This window comes from Mercenaria mercenaria, chromosome 5, assembly GCF_021730395.1.
Source record: "Mercenaria mercenaria strain notata chromosome 5, MADL_Memer_1, whole genome shotgun sequence".
In the NCBI taxonomy this organism is placed as follows: Eukaryota; Metazoa; Mollusca; class Bivalvia; order Venerida; family Veneridae; genus Mercenaria; species Mercenaria mercenaria.
In genome coordinates this window covers 32397171-32412329 of record NC_069365.1, presented here as the reverse complement: position 1 = coordinate 32412329, position 15159 = coordinate 32397171, and the positions used below count along the sequence as shown (strand labels likewise).

General features: G+C 37.1%; 1 protein-coding gene across 2 annotated transcripts in view; it reads left to right on the top strand.

Annotated features, from left to right (window-relative positions):
• Positions 1 to 15159, top strand: part of LOC123556842 (protein Jade-1-like) — a 47006-nt gene that overhangs the window by 13120 nt on the left and 18727 nt on the right. Inside the window, exons 1-3 of one of the 2 annotated variants that reach the window (XM_053543112.1) lie at positions 2588 to 2947; positions 3632 to 3696; positions 10916 to 10999. In XM_053543112.1, the coding sequence (XP_053399087.1) occupies positions 2793 to 2947; positions 3632 to 3696; positions 10916 to 10999 (304 nt within the window). In that variant the 5' untranslated portion in view covers positions 2588 to 2792. Of the gene's footprint in view, positions 1 to 2587; positions 2948 to 3631; positions 3697 to 10915; positions 11000 to 15159 lie in introns of those variants that run through there. The other variant, XM_045347877.2, reaches the window with a different exon arrangement.

The following is a 15159-nucleotide window of genomic DNA, read 5'->3' as shown; positions in this document are numbered from 1 at the left end:
CATTAGATCTTCACGAAAATTGGTGAGAATGTTCACCTTGATGATATCTAGGTCAAATTCAAAAGTGGGTCACGTGCCTTCAAAAACTAGGTCATTTGGTCAAATAATAGAAAAACCTTGTGACCTCTCTAGAGGTCATATTTTTCAATGGATCTTCATGAAAATTGGTCAGAATTTTTTATCTTGATGATATCTAGGTCACATATGCTCAAAAACTAGGTCACTATGTCAAATAATAGAAATAACGACATCATACTCAGTTCAACACTGGGTCATGTGGGGATAGGTGAGCGATTCAGGACCATCATGGTCCTCTTGTTTATAATTGACCATAGGGAAAAACCAAGACCACTTTTTTCTGTGGTACAGCATAGATGTTGCTTTCAAATTTTAGGTGTATTTTAAGGTCTCTCTACCTGGTAAAGAGTTTTTAGCCCACTTGTCACAAAGTGACTAGGTGAGCTTTTGTGATCGCGTGGTGTCCGTCGTCCGTGCATCCGTCCGTAAACTTTTGCTTGTGACCACTCTAGAGGTCACATTTTTCATGGGATCTTTATGAAAGTTGGTCAGAATGTTCATCTTGATGATATCTAGGTCAAGTTCCAAACTGGGTCACGTGCCGTCAAAAACTAGGTCAGTAGGTCTAAAAATAGAAAAACCTTGTGACCTCTCTAGAGGCCATATATTTCACAAGATCTTCATGAAAATTGGTCAGAATGTTCACCTTGATGATATCTAGGTCAAGTTCGAAACTGGGTCACGTGCCTTCAAAAACTTGGTCTGTAGGTCTAAAAATAGAAAAACCTTGTGACCTCTCTAGAGGCCATATATTTCATAAGATCTTCATGAAAATTGGTCAGAATGTTCACCTTGATGATATCTAGGTCAAGTTCGAAAGTGGGTCACGTGCCGTCAAAAAGTAGGTCAGTAGGTCAAATAATAGAAAAACCTTGTGACCTCTCTAAAGGCCATATTTTTCATGGGATATGTATGAAAGTTGGTCTGGTCACATGCGATCAAAAACTAGGTCAGTAGGTCTAAAAATAGAAAAACCTTGTGACCTTTCTAGAGGCCATATATTTCATGAGATCTTCATGAAAATTGGTCAGAATGTTCACCTTGATGATATCTAGGTCAAGTTCGAAAGTGGGTCACGTGCCATCAAAAAACTAGGTCAGTAGGTCAAATAAAAGAAAAACCTTGTGACCTCTCTAGAGGCCATATTTTTCATGGGATCTGTATGAAAGTTGGTCTGAATGTTCATCTTGATGATATCTAGGTCAAGTTTGAAAGTGGGTCACGTGCCTTCAAAAAGTAGGTCAGTAGGTCAAATAATGAAAAAACCTTGTGACCTCTCTAGAGGCCATATTTTTCATGTGATCTGTATGAAAGTTGGTCTTAATGTTTATCTTGATGATATATAGGTCAAGTTTGAATATGGATCAACTGCGATGAAAAACTAGGTCAGTAGGTCTTAAAATAGAAAAACCTTGTTACCTCTCTAGAGGCCATACCCTTGAATGGATCTTCATGAAAATTGGTCAGAATGTTCACCTTGATGATATCTAGGTCAAGTTTGAAACTGGGTTACGTGCCATAAAAAACTAGGTCAGTAGGTCAGATAATAAAAAACTTTGTGACCTCTCTAGAGGCCATACTTTTCATGGGATCTGTGTGAAAGTTGGTCTGAATGTTCATCTTGATATCTACGTCAAGTTTGAAACTGGGTCAACTGCGGCCAAAAACTAGGTCAGTAGGTCTAAAATTATTAAAATCTTTTGATCTCTCTAGAGGCCATATTTTTCAATGGATCTTCATGAAAATTGATCTGAATGTTCACCTTGATATCTAGGTCATTTTCGAAACTGGGTCACGAGCGGTCAAAAACTAGGCCAGTAGGTATAAAAATAGAAAAACCTTGTGACCTCTCTAGAGGCCATATTTTTCATGAGATCTTCATGAAAATTAGTGAGAATGTTCACCTTGATGATATCTAGGTAAAGTTCAAAACAGGGTCACGTACCTTCGAAAACTAGGTCCATAGGTCAAGTAATACCTTGTGACCTCTCTAGAGACCATATTTTTCAATGGATCTTCATGAAAATTGGTCAGAATTTTTATCTTGATAATATCTAGGTCAGGTTCAAAATTGGGTCACATGAGCTCAAAAACTAGGTCACTATGTCAAATAATAGAAAAAACGATGTCATACTCAAAACTGGGTCATGTGGGAAGAGGTGAGCAATTCAGGACCATCATGGTCCTCTTGTTTTTGTGGACTTAGAATAACAAAAGACTTGCAATGATTACTAAACAACCACAAAATTAAAATTCATTTGCAATACAGCAGCTAGAGTAAAGAAATTTGCTGTGACAGGCGTATATTGTGACATTCTGGCACTCTTGTTGGGTAATATTTTCCTGCTTTTGGGACAATATTTCAAATAGTCGACCTTGGCTGTCTTACGAACAGCTCTTGTTTATAATTATACCACCCTTCGAAGAAGGGGTAAATTATTTTACAGATGTCTCATGTCTGCCGGTCGGTATGTAGACCAATCCATTTCCGGATGATAACTCAAGAACGCTTGGGCCTAGGATCATTAAACTTGATAGGGAGTTGGTCATCACCAGCAGATGACCCCTATTGATTTTGAGATCAGTATGTCAAAGGTCAAGGTAACAGTGACCCGGAACAGTAAAACAGTTTCCAGACGATATTTCAAGAACTCTTCGACCTAGGATCAGGAAAATTGATAGGAAGGTTGGTCATTACAAGCAGATGACCCCTAATGATTTTGAGGTCATTAGATAAAAGTTCAAGGTCACATTGGCCAGGAACAGTTGAACGTTTCCCAGACAATAACTCGAGAACACTTGGGCCAAGGATCATGGAAGTTGATAGAGAGGTTAATCATGACCAGCAGATTACCCTATTGATTTTGAGGTCAGTATGTCGTGAGGTCAAGAATACAGTGACTAGGAATAGTTAAACCCTTTCCGGACAATAACTTGAGAACTAGGCCTAGGATCACGAAACTTAACAGGGAGGTTTATTATGACCAGCAGATGACCCCTGTTGATTTTGAGGTCAATAGGTCAAAAGTCGCATTGAACCAGAACAATAGAACTTTTGTTTACAGTGAGCAAATAATTTTTTGTTTCTTGTGCAATTACTGAATGCATCAAGGTGGTCATTTTGTGTTCTACGAGCTCTTGTTGACCATAGGGAAAAGCTAAGACCACTTTTCTGCAGTACAACATAGATGTTACTTTCAAATTTTAGCTGTATTTTAAGGTATCTCTACCTGGTAAGGAGATTTTTTTGTGTGGATTAAGAAAAACAAATAATTACAATAATTACTACACAACCACATAATTAAAATTCCATTTGCAAATACAAGTGCGAGTGTAAAGAAATTTGCTATGACAGGCGTATAATGTGACATTCTGACACTCTTGTTTTTGTGTTGGGAAAATTTTCAGGCATTGTTGGGAAACTTAGACGTAAAATTGAGAAAAAAACACTATTTTTCATCTGTATTGGGGCTGAACTTTGGCCCAAAATCTACCAGGAAAAAAGGCACCGAAGTTTGAGGATTTTTAGAAATACTACTCTTAATTTTTTCAGGCATGACATCACAGTGATCACTATGCCGCCAACTAAAAGCAAAAGGAGTAATGAAGAAAGTCCAGGTAAGTTATGCTAGGTCTTTCAAAGGGCTTTTTATATGCCCGTTTGAAAAACGGGACGTATTATGGGAACGCCCCGGGCGGTCGGCGTCCACAGACTTTGTCCGGAGCATATCTTCTACATGCATGAAGGGATTTTGATGAAACTTGGCACAGTTGTTCACCATCATGAGACGGAGTGTCCATCATGAGACGGAGTGTCATGCGCAAAAACCAGGTCCCTAGGTTTAAGGTCAAGGTCACACTTAGAGGTCAAAGGTCAAATTCAAGAATGACTTTGTCCGGAGCATATCTTCTTCATGCATGGAGGGATTTTGATGAAAGTTGGCACAATTGTTCATCATCATGAGAGGGAGTGTAATGCGCAAGAACCAGGTCCCTAGGTCTAAGGTCAAGGTCACACTTAGAGGTCAAAGGATACAAGAAAGAAAACTTTGTCTGGAGCATATCTTCTTCATGCATGGAGGGATTTTGATATAACTTGGCACAAATGTTCACCACCACGAGGCGGAGTGTCATGCGCAAGAACCAGGTCCCTAGGTCTAAGGTCAAGGTCACACTTAGAGGTCAACGAATACAAGAATGAAAACCTTGTCTGGAGCATTTCTTCTTCATGCATAGATCTCATATGGATTTTGATATAACTTTGCACAAATGTTCACCACCAGGAGGTAGAGTGTCATGCGCAAGAACCAGGTCCCTAGGTCAAAGGTCAAGGTCACACTTAGAGGCCAAAGGTCAGATACAAGAATGACTTTGTCCGAAGCATTTCTTCTTCATGCATGGAGGGATTTTGATGTAACTTGGCACAATGGGCGATATCGGTCAGTTAATTCCCCTGATTAAACAGGTGCGCGTATAGGTGGCGCTACATGCGAATAGGTCCTAGAAAAGTTTGATTACATTATTTACATTGTTATTCAGTCGCTGTCACTTCAAACTATATTAGTAGATTTGGAAAATATCCGATTATGTAATCAAAATTCAGCTGTTTATACCTTGAGCAATTGAGGAAAGAGCTTTATTTATATTTATTGATACTCTGTGCCTTAAAAAATATGAGGCTAGCTGTAAGGACTGTTTTAAAGTGCATTTTCTGTGTGTCAGTTTAAATATGGACTGTATGATTGTTATGTTTGTTAACTGTGACAATAAATGCTTTTATTCAGCTTTAAAGTATTTTTCAATATTGAAATGCCTCCTTGGAAAATCATTTTATCATTGTGCAAGTATTCAGACTATATTCTTAGAATAAGAATCAATATACTAGACAGTATATATTCCTAAAGTTACAAATTAATCGGAAAGATCTGCATACACAGCTTAATGCAATGAGATCTTGAATAATATAGAAATTATAATAATAATTACTGTAAAATGTTAGAATATATATGCCTTTGTGATAAGATGTCCCTTCAATTTTCCATCAGCTCAATTAAATTATTATATGTGTTTTCTCATATATTTCATGAAAATATCATCCATGAAGCATAAATGATCTCTATTGACAAGTTGACATACCACCTGTTAATTTAATTTTATGTTGCTGCCTCTTTAATTTTCAGTCAATTCAAATTCACAGTAACTTGCCCACATAAAGTTAAAATATAAATCTTTACATTTAATAAAAACACCCGTAGGATTTTTAATACACAGACCACAAATTTGTGAAGCTTTAAAATAAAAACAAATGTGAGACCTTTTAGACATTATTTCAAATTGCAATGTATTAAGAAAACTTATTATACACATAACATTAACATCTGACCGATATTTAACACATAAGTGGGAGCAGAAAGTGTTAAGTCTGCTTCAAGGACATATTCTTGAATTTAACCCCCTAGAGTTAACAGGACACATGGCATGCACATTTTTATGATAACAATCAGTATGCAGCCGGTGGATAGGAAATTTTATGCAAACTAAATGTTCCCAGAGTAACCATTGTCTATTTGGAACAAAGCTTCCATTCAGGGGTAAAATTTAACAATATTTTCAACTAGCTACTAGCTAGCCCCACTTTGCTTATAAATTATACGGAAATGTGACTCGCTTAAATTAATGCTAAAATAATAATTTCAGTTATATATTACTAGCCAGCATTTTGAAATGATGAAAATTTTACAAGGCTTTTAATTTTATGTTAAAAACAGAAGAAACAGCTATATAAATAGATTATATTGATAAATTACATGATTAGAATTTTTTTTAAAATGCTTTAATTATTTTTTTTATTCAGCTATCAAATGCATGAAAGGTTAAGAAAAAGAGTTTAACACTATGATAAAAGCCGAGAGTACACCGCATGATAGGACCTATTCGCCCGTAGCGACACCTGTCAAATCATTTGGGAAGATAACTCAGCGAATGCTGCCATTATACACCATCATGAGACCAAGTGTCATGCGCAGTTCCCTTCTTTAGAATTACTTCTTGTTACTATAAATAGCTTATATTGTAACTTTTTCATTACTAGTCGTAGGGAAAAATCGAGACCACTTTTCTGTAGTACAACATGCACGTCACAGCCAATTATGAGGTGTATTTTGACCAATCTCTACCTGGTAAAGATTTTTGTGTGGACTTACAATTTTTTTTTTGGATTTTTGTTTTTTTTTTTGTTTTTTAGCTCACCTGTCACAAAGTGACAAGGTGAGCTTTTGTGATCGCGCGTCGTCCGTCCGTGCGTGCGTCTAGAGGTCACATTTTTCATGGATCTTTATGAAAATTGGTCAGAATGTTCACCTTGATGATATCTAGGTCAAGTTCGAAACTGGGTCATGTGCCATCAAAAACTAGGTCAGCAGGTCTAAAAATAGAAAAACCTTGTGACCTCTCTAGAGGCCATATATTTCACAAGATCTTCATGAAAATTAGTCAGAATGTTCACCTTGATGATATCTAGGTCAAGTTCAAAACTGGGTCATGTGGGGTCAAAAACTAGGTCAGTAGGTCTAAAAATAGAAAAACCTTGTGACCTCTCTAGAGGCCATATTTTTCATGAGATCTTCATGAATATTGGTCAGAATGTTCACCTTGATGATATCTAGGTCAAGTTCGAAACTGGGTCACGTGGGGTCAAAAACTAGGTCAGTAGGTCTAAAAATAGAAAAACCTTGTGACCTCTCTAGAGGCCATATTTTTCATGAGATCTTCATGAATATTGGTCAGAATGTTCACCTTGATGATATCTAGGTCAAGTTTGAAACTGGGTCACGTGGGGTCAAAAACTAGGTCATTAGGTCTAAAAATAGAAAAACCTTGTGACCTCTCTAGAGGCCATATTTCTCAATGGATCTTCATGAAAATTGGTCAGAATGTTCAGCTTGATGATATCTAGGTCAAGTTCGAAACTGGGTCACGTGGGGGTAAAAACTAGGTCAGTAGATCTAAAAATAGAAAAACCTTGTGACCTCTCTAGAGGCCATATTTTTCATGAGATCTTCATGAATATTGGTCAGAATGTTCACCTTGATGATATCTAGGTCAAGTTCGATACTGGGTCATGTGGGATCAAAAACTAGGTCAGTAGGTCTAAAAATAGAAAAACCTTGTGACCTCTCTAGAGGCCATATTTCTCAATGGATCTTCATGAAAATTGGTCAGAATGTTCACCTTGATGATATCTAGGTCAAGTTCGAAACTGGGTCACGTGTGGTCAAAAACTAGGTCAGTAGGTCTAAAAATAGAAAAACCTTGTGACCTCTCTAGAGGCCATATTTTTCAATGGATCTTCATGAAAATTGGTCAGAATGTTAACCTTGATGATATCTAGATCAAGTTCGAAACTGGGTCACGTGGGGTTAAAAACTAGGTCAGTAGATCTAAAAATAGAAAAACCTTGTGACCTCTCTAGAGGCCATATTTTTCATGAGATCTTCATGAATATTGGTCAGAAGGTTCATCTTGATGATATCTAGGTCAGGTTTGAAACTGGGTCACGTGGGGTCAAAAACTAGGTCAGTAGGTCTAAAAATAGAAAAACCTTGTGACCTCTCTAGAGGCCATATTTCTCTATGGATCTTCATGAAAATTGGTGAGAATGTTCACCTTGATGATATCTAGGTCAAGTTTAAAAGTGGGTCACGTGCCTTCAAAAACTAGGTCATTAGGTCAAATAATAGAAAAACCTTGTGACCTCTCTAGAGGCCATATTTTTCAATGGATCTTCATGAAAATTGGTCAGAATTTTTTATCTTGATGATATCTATGTCACATGTGCTGAAAAACTAGGTCACTTTGTCAAATAATAGAAATAAAGACGTCATGCTCAGTTCAACACTGGGTCATGTGGAGATAGGTGAGCGATTCAGGACCATCATGGTCCTCTTGTTTAAGATTATCTTCCCTTAGTTGTTACTATAAATAACTTATATTGTAACTTTTTTATTATTGACCGTAGGGAAAAAACAAGACCACTTTTCTGTGGTACAACATAGATGTTACTTTCAAATTTTAGGTGTATTTTAATGTATCTCTACCTGGTAAGGAGTTTTTTTGTGGTCTTAGAAAAACAAATGACTTACAATGATTACTAAACAACCACAAAATTAAAATTCCATTTGCAAATACAGGTGCTAGAGTAAAGATATTTGCTGTGACGGGCGTATATTGTGACATTCTGGCACCCTTGTTATCGGTTTGATTTTCTCCTCTGTATCAGTTTATAATTATATAATGTTTATTTCCTCTATAAAAGCTAAATTTACCCTATCTAGATGCTCATTGTTGCTTTTTTTTTTCTTCTAAAAAAGTATAAGGCTTTTTATAGATGTCAAATAGTGACAAGGTGAGCTTTTGTGATCGCCCTTAATCTGTTGCAGTGCTCCAGCTAGGATTAAAAAAAGGCAGGGTGCTGGCACTGAAAAGGGCACTTCTGGGGTGGGGGTCGGTCTAGGACAGTGCTCCCCTGGGAAAAAAATATAACTGGTCCATGCATTCAGTGCATTTTAACATACTTTAGGCATGGATTTTGGAATAATTTAGGCATGTTTTTTGGCACACTTTAGGCATGGTATAAGGCATACTTTGTCTTTTAATAGGCTATGTCTGTCATCTCTAATACACCTATTTATTAACTAAAAATTCTGCTGTTTGTATTTTACTTGGCATTGATTATCAACTTGTAACATTTCTTTGTAATTGCATACTGTATAACAATATGTGTTTAGGCCTATTTTACCTGTTACAATTTCAGTACACATCTTCTCCATGTACTTGATATTTATAAATTTATATATACAGAAAATAAAGTTTAAACTTCCACTTAAATAAATTAAATCAGGCAAAGTTTTTAACTTACAACTTGTAATAGAACGTAATCCGGGTATCCAAAATTTTATATCCGGGTATGGTTACACTTTTTTCTAAAAAGTCGTCTAATGTCCAGTTTAAACAATATTTTTGAAAAATTATTATGATGCAAAGACAGTTTAATAGCATTTTACAGTATCTGACATTAAAGTGTTCCCTGTCATAACATCTTAGTAAACTAATTTCAAAGAAATCTTCATGAAAAATCGGCAATTTCACAAAGCAGACGACAACCTACTTTCGATTTTAAAAACCTGTAAAACGATAAAATCAAAATATTTTCCTATTTAAATTTGATTGTGATCGATTTTTGTTAATTAGATTTAAATGTCTGTTGTCTGGACTTTAGTTTCAGTTGTGTATAAAGGGATATTTACGACTATATTACCGAAAACGAAAGAACACTTTGACAGGTGGCGCGAAAATGATAATGATTTCAGACTGGTTTGCAAACTGTTTTAACACTAAGGTTCAGTGATTTAATGCTAGTGGAGCAGTTTAAAATATCATGGTCTGCCTCGGGCACGATTACAGCAGGTAATTGTTTGCTAATTATATCAATGCCCCCTCGGCGTGTATCACTCGTTAAAAGCAATAAAGCAGTGTATTATAATCACTGAGGCAAAAAAAGGAAGTTTGGCTTTAAAAAAATAAATGAATGGTTGTAAAACGGGCAGGGTGCCTGGCGGGGCAACAGGGCGGAACGAATTTGGGAACGGGCGATGCGCCCTGCTGTAAATAGCTAGCAGGAGCACTGTGTTGGCATCGTTGTCCACAATTTTTTTTTAACGCGATAGAGACCACACTTTGCAATCAATTTTAATCAAACTTGCACACACTTGTATTGGCATAATATCTCTGTTCCTTTGAAAACTGGCCAGATCCCATCATGGGTTACTATTTTGGCTTTGCAGCCATATAGAGACTTCATTTTTGGCTTGATTTGATACAAACTTGCTAACAACAATTGATTTTGGATTCCATGATGGATCTGTCAGATCCAGTCGTAGGTTCCGGAGTTACGGCCTCTGATTGACGCCTGAAAGAGCCTAAATTTGTTAATTTTTACCTTGTGAAATTTTACATTCAATTTTGACCACACTTACATACAACTTAAGTCACAATAAGGTCTTGGTTCCTTTCGAAAACTGGCTAGATTCCTTCATGGGTTCTGGAATCCCCTGAAAAAGGCAAAATTTTCTATTTTGGCCCTTTCAGCCATATAGAGGTTTCATTTATGCTCTGATTTGATACAGACTTGCACAGAATGTTTATCTTGATGGTCTCTAGACCAAGTTCGAAACTGGGTCATGTTGGATCAAAAACTAGGCCACCAGGTCAAATCAAAGGAAAAGCTTGTTAACACCCTAGAGGCCACATTTATAAGTCTACCTTTATGAAACTTTGCCAGAATGTTTATCTTGATGATTCCTGTGCCAGGTTGAAAACTTGGTCATATGGGGTCAAAAACTAGGTCACCCGCTCAAATCAAAGGAAAAGCTTGTTAACAGTCCATAGAGGCCATCCATATTTATGACCCTATCTTCATGAAACTTAGTAAGAATGTTTATCTTGATGATTTCTATGCCAGGTTCAAAACTGGGTCATATGGGGTCAAAAACCAGGTCACCTGGTCAAATCAAAGGAAAAGCTTGTTAACATTGTAGAGGCCGCATTTATGACCCTATCTCCATGAAACTTGGTCAGAATATTTATCTTGATGATTCCAAGGCCAAGTTTAACAGGTGAGCGATATGGGGTCATCATGACCCTCTTGTTCCCAATTCTGTACTGAAAATTCCCAAATGACCGTTAACATTTACAAATCTACCCTTACCTTTCATTTTCTGAGTGTTTTTACATCTAGCTTCTTGAATTTGTAAGTAGGCTGTTGTTGAACATTTTTCAGAGAGACGATCGAAACGTCGCCGACTTAATGACGAAGAGGAGGAAGAGGAGAAGGAGAAGGAAACGCCACTCAGTAAAGGCAAAGGTTTGTTATTTACAATATATTATAAACCTATATAAATTCTGTCAAAAATACATTTTGTATTTCACAGGTAAATATGAACAGGCAGAAAAATATTCCATATTGTAACTTTTGTTAGCTCACCTGTCACATAGTGACAAGGTGAGCTTTTGTGATCGTGCAGTGTCCGTCCGTCTGTGCGTGCGTAAACTTTTGCTTGTGACCACTCTAGAGGTCACATTTTTCATGGGATCTTTATTAAAGTTGGTCAAAGTGTTCACCTTGATGATATCTAGGTCAAGTTCGAAACTGGGTCACGTGCGGTCAAAAACTAGGTCAGTTGGTCTAAAAATAGAAAAACCTTGTGACCTCTCTAGAGGCCATATATTTCATGAGATCTTCATGAAAATTGGTCAAAATGTTCACCTTGATGATATCTAGGTCAAGTTCGAAACTGGGTCACGTGCCTTCAAAAACTAGGTCAGTAGGTCTAAAAATAGAAAAACCTTGTGACCTCTCTAGAGGCCATATATTTCGCAAGATATTCGTGAAAATTGGTCAGAACGTTCACCTTGATGATATCTAGGTCAAGTTCAAAACAGGGTCACGTGCCATCAAAAACTAGGTCAGTAGGTCAAATAATAGAAAAACCTTGTGACCTCTCTAAAGGCCAAATTTTTCATGGGATCTGTATGAAAGTTGGTCTGAATGTTCATCTTGATGATATCTAGCTAAGTTCGAAACTGGGTCACGTGCGGTCAAAAACTAGGTCAGTAGGTCTAAAAATAGAAAAACCTTGTGACCTCTCTAGAGGCCATATATTTCATGAGATCTTCATGAATATTGGTCAGAATGTTTCCCTTGATGATATCTAGGTGAAGTTTGAAAGTGGGTCACGTGCTATCAAAAACTAGGTCAGTAGGTCAAATAATAGAAAAACCTTGTGACCTCTCTAGAGGCCATACTTTTCATGGGATCTGTATGAAAGTTGGTCTGAATGTTCATCTTGATGATATCTAGGTCAGTTTCGAAAGTGGGTCACATGCCATCAAAAACTAGGTCAGTAGGTCTAATAATAGAAAACCTTGTGACCTCTCTAGAGGCCATACTTGTGAATGGATCTCCATAAAAATTGGTCAGAATGTTCATCTTGATGGTATCAAGGTCAAGTTCTAAAGTGGGTCACGTGCCTTCAAAAAGTAGGTCAGTAGGTCAAATAATGAAAAAACGTTGTGACCTCTGTAGAGGCCATATTTTTCATGGGATATGTATGAAAGTTGGTCTGAATGTTCATCTTGATGATATATAGGTCAAGTTTGAAACTGGGTCAACTGGGATCAAAAACTAGGTCAGTAGGTCTTGAAATAGAAAAACCTTATGACCTCTCTAGAGGCCATACCCTTGAATGGATCTTCATGAAAATTGATCAGAATGTTCACCTTGATGATATCTAGGTCAAGTTTGAAACTGGGTCACGTGTCTTAAAAAACTAGGTCAGTAGGTCAAATAATAAAAAAACCTTGTGACCTCTCTAGAGGCCATACTTTTCATGGGATCTTTATGAAAGTTGGTCTGAATGTTCATCTTGATGATATCTAGATCAAGTTTGAAACTGGGTCAACTGCAGTCAAAAACTAGGTCAGTAGGTCTAAAATTAGAAAAATCTTTTGACCTCTCTGGAGGCCATATTTTTCAATGGATCTTCATGAAAATTGATCTGAATGTTCACCTTGATGATATTTAGGTCAATTTCGAAACTGGGTCACATGCGGTCAAAAACTAGGCCAGTAGATATAAAAATAGAAAAACCTTGTGACCTCTCTAGAGGCCATATTTTTCATGAGATCTTCATGAAAATTAGTGAGAATGTTCACGTTGATGATACCTAGGTAAAGTTCAAAACAGGGTCACGTACCTTCGAAAACTAGGTTAATAGGACAAATAATAGAAAAACCTTGTGACCTCTCTAGAGACCATATTTTTCAATGGATCTTCATGAAAATTGGTCAGAATTTTTATCATGATAATATCTAGGTCAAGTTCAAAACTGGGTCACATGAGCTCAAAAACTAGGTCACTGTCAAATAATAGAAAAAACGATGTCATACTCAAAACTGGGTCATGTGGGAAGAGGTGAGCGATTCAGGACCATCATGGTCCTCTTGTATTGTTTGTTGCCAGATGACAAGTTTTCATTTAATAATGCATAACCAGACACAGTTGTATAAATAGCACACACTAAAACTTCATTTGTTTTTAGCTCACCTGTCACGAAGTGACAAGGTGAGCTTTTGTGATCGCGCAGCGTCCGTCGTCCGTCCGTGCGTAAACTTTTCCTTTAGGTCAGTAGGTCTAAAAATAGAAAAACCTTGTGACCACTCTAGAGGCTATTATTTTCAATGGATCTTCATGAAAGTTGGTCAGAACATTCACCTTGATGATATCTAGATTAAGTTCGAATCTGGGTCACATGTTGCCAATAACTAGGTCAGTAGGTCTAAAAATAGAAAAACCTTTTGACCACTCTAGAGGCCATAATTTTCAATGGATCTTCATGAAAGTTGGTCAGGATGTTCACCTTGATGATATCTATGTCAATTTCGGAACTGGGTCACGTTCGGCCAAAAACTAGGGTCAGTAGGTCTAAAAATAGAAAAACCTTGTGACCTCTCTAGAGGCCATATTTTTCAATGGATCTTCATGAAAATTTGTCAGAATGTTTACCTTAATGATATCTAGGTCAAGTTCGAAACTTGGTCACCTGCGATCAAAAACTAGGTCAGTAGGTCAAAAAAAAGAAAAACCTTGTGACCTCTCTAGAGGCCATATTTTTCATGGGGTCTGTATGAAAGTTGGTCTGAATGTTCATCTTGATGATATCTAGGTCAAGTTCGAAAGTGGGTCACGTGCTATCAAAAACTAGGTCAGTAGGTCAGATAATAGAAAAACCTTGTGACCTCTCTAAAGGCCATATTTTTCATGGGATCTGTATGAAAATTGGTCTGAATGTTCACCTTGATGATATCTAGGTCAAGTTCGAAACAGGGTCATGTGCGGTCAAAAACTAGGTCAGTAGGTCTAAAAATAGAAAAACCTTGTGACCTCTCTAGAGGCCATACTTGTGAATGGATCACCATAAAAATTGGTCAAAATGTTCACCATGATGATATCTAGGTCAAGTTTGAAACTGGGTCACGTGCCATAAAAAACTAGGTCAGTAGGTCAAATAATAAAAAAAACTTGTGACCTCCCTAGAGGCCATACTTTTCATGGGATCTGTATGAAAGTTGGTCTGAATGTTCATCTTGATGATATCTAGGTCAAATTTGAAACTGGGTCAAAAACTAGGTCAGTAGGTCTAAAATTATTAAAATCTTTTGACCTCTCTAGAGGCCATATTTTTCAATGGATCTTCATGAAAATTGATCTGAATGTTCACCTTGATGATATCTAGGTCAGTTTCGAAACTGGGTCACGTGTGGTCAAAAACTAGGTCAGTAGGTATAAAAATAGAAAAACCTTGTGACCTCTCTAGAGGCCATATTTTTCATGAGATCTTCATGAAAATTAGTGAGAATGTTCACGTTGATGATATCTAGGTAAAGTTCAAAACAGGGTCACGTACCTTCGAAAACTAGGTCAATAGGTCAGATAATAGAAAAACCTTGTGACCTCTCTAGAGACCATATTTTCAATGGATCTTCATGAAAATTGGTCAGAATTTTTATCTTGATAATATCTAGGTCAAGTTCAAAACTGGGTCACATGAGCTCAAAAACTAGGTCACTATGTCAAATAATAGAAAATACGACGTCATACTCAAAACTGGGTCATGTGGGAAGAGGTGAGCGATTCAGGACCATCATGGTCCTCTTGTTATTTTAACATAGACAAACATCATGCTTTTGTTCGATAACAAAAGAACAAACAAAAAGGTGGAGGTATACAATAAAAGTCATTACAACAGTTGCTAGACCTGGATTTTGTATTTGGCTTTCGTGGATTTTGCAAGGATGGAGCACACTTGGCGCTTTGGCGCCTCGTGATATCCGATTTGGCAAAATCCACACGAGCCGAATATAGCGTCCCAGATCGAGCTACTGTTATAGTAAACCTGTTATAGAGCACTTAATCTCTTCATATCTAATGCAAGGCAGGCAAAACCTCAATCTTACTTGTCCATA